Source organism: Galeopterus variegatus, unplaced genomic scaffold (genome assembly GCF_000696425.1).
Source record: "Galeopterus variegatus unplaced genomic scaffold, G_variegatus-3.0.2 Scaffold44257, whole genome shotgun sequence".
NCBI lineage: Eukaryota > Metazoa > Chordata > Mammalia > Dermoptera > Cynocephalidae > Galeopterus > Galeopterus variegatus.
Genome location: NW_007770368.1, coordinates 784 through 5,198, shown reverse-complemented (window position 1 = coordinate 5,198; position 4,415 = coordinate 784). Strand labels below are relative to the sequence as shown.

Below are 4,415 nucleotides of genomic sequence, written 5' to 3'. Positions count from 1 at the left end.
CAACATTGTTTTGTTCAGCTACTATATCAGATGCCATAGTTCTGGAGACACATTGACAAACAAAAACTAACCCAGTCCTTACTCACTTGGAGCTTACAGTCTAGTGGGATGGGATAATGGAAAGAGAACTGAAATTGGAGTTGAGAATGTCCTAGTTCTTATCAAGCTGTGCTGTACATTAGCTAAATGTGACCTTGGGCAAGCCCCTTCATCTCCCTGGGTTTTAGATAATTTTGTTAAGTAATCTCCTTAGAGAATTATATTAAATAAATAATCTACAAGGTCTCCTAGTCTTAAAAATGTTTAACAATATTTTATATACTACTATCAGGAGGTAATTCACCATCTCTTGTCAAAAATAGGATGACCTGGGACCACCTTCATTTTCCCAAAGTAAAGTTTCTTTTTGCCTTTTCGGTATGAAATTCTTGCACCAGCACAAAGTGATAGCCAGCATGCTATCGTCCAGCATAACGTGTTTGTCACTACTTTGCCCAAGGAAAATGTTAGTAGCATTTCTTTAGTGAAATCTTACTTCTTCCTCTGATGTAGATGCAGTTGTCACAGAAGGTGGAGAGAATTTTAGCGTTGGACAGAGACAGCTGTTTTGCCTTGCTAGGGCCTTTGTCCGCAAGAGCAGCATTCTCATTATGGATGAAGCCACAGCTTCCATCGACATGGCCACAGTGAGTGCATTATCTAAGCTTTTGAAATGGATACATTGGGGAAATATGCATGAACATTACAATTTATTTTATCCTGATTGGATTCAGAATCCTCACTGCAATTGATTTGAGTGACTTCTCAATCATCTACTTGATCAACTGATGATAGCACACTGAGAATTACAGTAAATGAGACATAACACATGCTTTCAATGAGTTCCTATTACCAATGAACATACAATAAATTTGTCATCACTTTTTGATAAATTTTCAAAAAAGTAAAATTCCAGGGCTCAGTCGATGAGAGTATTTACTGTATGCAAATTTTATTACATGGAAGTTCTAAGATGCAGTATGCAAATCTCTATTTAATAGAATCTATTCAAAAAAGTAAAATTCCAGGGCTCAGTCGATGAGAGTATTTACTGTATGCAAATTTTATTCCATGGAAGTTCTAAGATGCAGTATGCAAATCTCTATTTAATAGAATCTATCGATAACTAAAACCATCTATTGTTTTCTAAAGCAATTTGAATAAGAAGGATTCACTAGATTAATAATCGCTAGAATTAATAATGGTTAATGGTAAAAAGCCAGAAACTTTGCCTTTTGAAAGAAATTATTTAAAAGTATCAAATATGTCCAGGAAAGATCTGTCTGGAAAGTTGTGACTGAGTGGGGAAAATTCACATTAAACTACAAACTGTGTATGAACTAGCAATTAATATTGTTCTTTTAAAAGATAACTTGGTATTAAAAGTTTGGCATCAGAAAGGACAAACATTTTTTTAAAAAGGACAAAAATAAAAAACACCCACAACCTCATGTTATTTTCTTGTTGCATGCTTTAGATTGAGTAAAGCTACCTAAAAAAGTGAAACAATTGCAAGATTGTTATGAGCCAATTCGATATGGAGATACTAATTTGACATTTTTTTCCATTAAGACCATTCAAAGTACCTATACAAAATTATACAGCTTTCTCAAAGTTAACGTATTTTAAAGCAATAAAATAGTCTCGAATAAAACCATTTCAGTAAGTAAGCATAAGTACATAAAAATTCATTTTAATTACTAAAGTTTTACAATATTGGGGATTATTATAAGGATAATACTGCCTCAACAGAGAGGGGAAAGAGATGGAGAAGGAGCCACTTAGTGGGAAGGAAAAAATCCATCACTTTAAGACTTAAGTAATCAAACTCTCCTCTAGGAGTGAGGTGGAATCTTTACCCAGGACATCTTTTAAAATATAATGATAACAGCTGTTTGCTGTGAGAATAAAATTGATTCCTGCCTGGAATGTTCTTCCGTGGGTCAAAATCCAAATTTTGGGCCTGGATTTCAGTTTTTCCTTTTTCTGACTCAAAGTATTTTGTTAGTTTTGAATACCTGCTGTTTGTGGTATAGCTCAAGTGAGAGTTTTGATGCCCATTTGATTTCATTTTCCTCTTTGGGTTCCCTGGCAATAAACCTACCAGTCACTTCAGCTGATCACTGTGTTTTATTGGCATTTTAAAGACACGTACAGAAGCCATCATGAGCCTGCTGCTGGAAGCTGCTCCCTCTTGCAACTTCCATAGAATGCTCAAGAGTGAGAGTGCTCAGAAGGGATTGGACATGGTAGAACTTTGCTCTTGGGGTAAAATATTATGGCAAGAAAAAGTAGTCCAGAGAAAATTTACACTTTGTGTATTTTTTGACAGGAAAACATTTTGCAGAAAGTGGTAATGACAGCCTTTGCAGACCGCACCGTTGTTACAATAGCTGTAAGTATGGGAGGTGGCGTTGATTTACTCCTCTGGTTTTTGTTCTAAGATTCTACAGTCGTTATGTTTGAGCAATTAAAATATACTTATGTTGGATTATGTATTTCTCTGCTTATGTGTCTGTATCTGCACAAAAAAGAAAAAGAGTACAGCTGTATTTTGAAAGCATTCTTCTTTTCCAAACTGTCTGCTCTACCTAACTCCCCTAAGTTACAACGATGGAGCATCTTAAATCTAAGGATTCCAGCAGGTCATTGCCTGTGCTTGTTTCCCAGATGCTGATGGTCGTTCATGGGGAATAATTCTCTTTTCTATAATCTGATGGTCTGATGAGCAGTTTCAGAAGCAAACTTCCCAAATTTGATTGACAATTCTGTTACTACTTATACTTAATTTCCATGTTTCTATTTATTTACTGGTTTACAAAAAGAAGGCGATGAGATACCTCACAGCAGGGCAGGCAGTTTCTCTGTTTTAGACAGCACCAATCAAAGAGAATAAAATTCATGTTGTCGCTTACTTAAAGTAGGCCAGAGTCTTCTGTCTTTCCCTCTTCGTGGACGGTAAGATTCTTGGTCACATTTAGGCTTACTGCTTAACAAAAACTATTTTTAAATGAGTTCCTTGGACACTTTCCCTTCTGCTGATTCTCTTCTCTTCTCTCCATTTTTCTCTCCAGCACCGTGTCTCTTCCATTATGGATGCAGGCCTTGTTTTAGTCTTTTCTGAGGGTATTTTAGTGGAGTGTGATACTGTTCCAAACTTGCTCGCCCACAAGAATGGCCTCTTTTCCACTTTGGTGATGACCAACAAGTAGACCGTCATGATCTACTCTGCCAAGTGTCCCATCCTCTGGTAGTTATCTTAGTGGTATTTCCTCAGTAAGGCAAGGCTCATGCTGTGATTAAAGGGGAGGGCTGGGGTGAGAGAACTAACTATAGGATATTGTTACACAAATCAGCACAACCAAGGCCTTCAGTTATGCTCAGTACTGAATGAGGCACTTGTATGTGTTTTCAAATATGTGCACCCCAGGGAGTGTATTTACAAAACCTGAAAACCAGGTTTACCTCTGTCCTCAGGACTGATTTCACTGTTTCTTGGGCATATTTTGTTGGCATCCTTAAAAATACCATACGCATTTCTTACCTGCCCTGAAGAATGCATTGCTTAATTTAAATAATTACATTTAACCGTTGAGCAGTGGGACTTGTATATGCAGTGCTTGCTACGCTTCCATTTTTGTGAATGATGCATGGGAGAAACAGCACCCTTTGCAGTGCACCTTTTTTTCAAAATAGCAGGAAATGACTCCCCGTCTGATCCCCTTTCTGCAAACTGTGCCTAAATCAATAAAAACCTACTTTCTCTCATTTTCCCAATGAACTCTATGGTTCCTCTGGCCTGGAAGAGAGTCACTGATTAACTCATCCACACCAAGGTGTGAATGATTTAAGGAGTGAAAGAATTGGCCGACTTGAAACACAGTCCTCTAATATTTTCAAAGATTCTGTCACTGGAGAAAGTAGGGACATATTTGGGGAGAGAAAGAACTTCCTGTTGCCCCTAAACGGTTGGGGGGAGAAGGAGAAAGCAGACCCTTGCCTACTCAAAAGACTGATTTTCTTTTCCTCTGCATGAAGCACGGTGGTGTTAGGTGGTCCCATTTATCTACATCTGGAAGATTAGTTGAGCGTAATTTGTATTTCTAACCAAAAAGTTAAATTCTCTTAGCTGATTTCTGTTCTCCTGTATTCACTGAATACTTTCCCACAGATTTAAGTATTTTTCACCCATTCATTCCAAGACCACTAGTGGGAAAGTGGCCACTAGGCTACCTGGAGTTCCCCCCCCACACACACAAAGATGTCAGGGAGGAAGAATCACTGTAGGAGTCTTCTAAGGACTCCTCACAACAGGCTCGTAACAGAGACAGCACCAGCACACTCGTGCCAGACTTCTGGGAGACTCATCCTCAGCT

General features: G+C 38.0%; 1 protein-coding gene across 1 annotated transcript; it reads left to right on the top strand.

Annotated features, from left to right (window-relative positions):
• Positions 1-552: 552 nt before the first annotated feature.
• On the top strand, positions 553-3,247 carry LOC103584097 (ATP-binding cassette sub-family C member 9-like; the record flags this gene model as incomplete). The annotated part of the gene is made up of 3 exons (XM_008565216.1): positions 553-686; positions 2,372-2,434; positions 3,114-3,247. Coding segments are annotated over 3 exons (331 nt in total), but the record flags the coding sequence as incomplete, so codon positions are not given.
• Between the last annotated feature and the right edge of the window lie 1,168 nt (positions 3,248-4,415).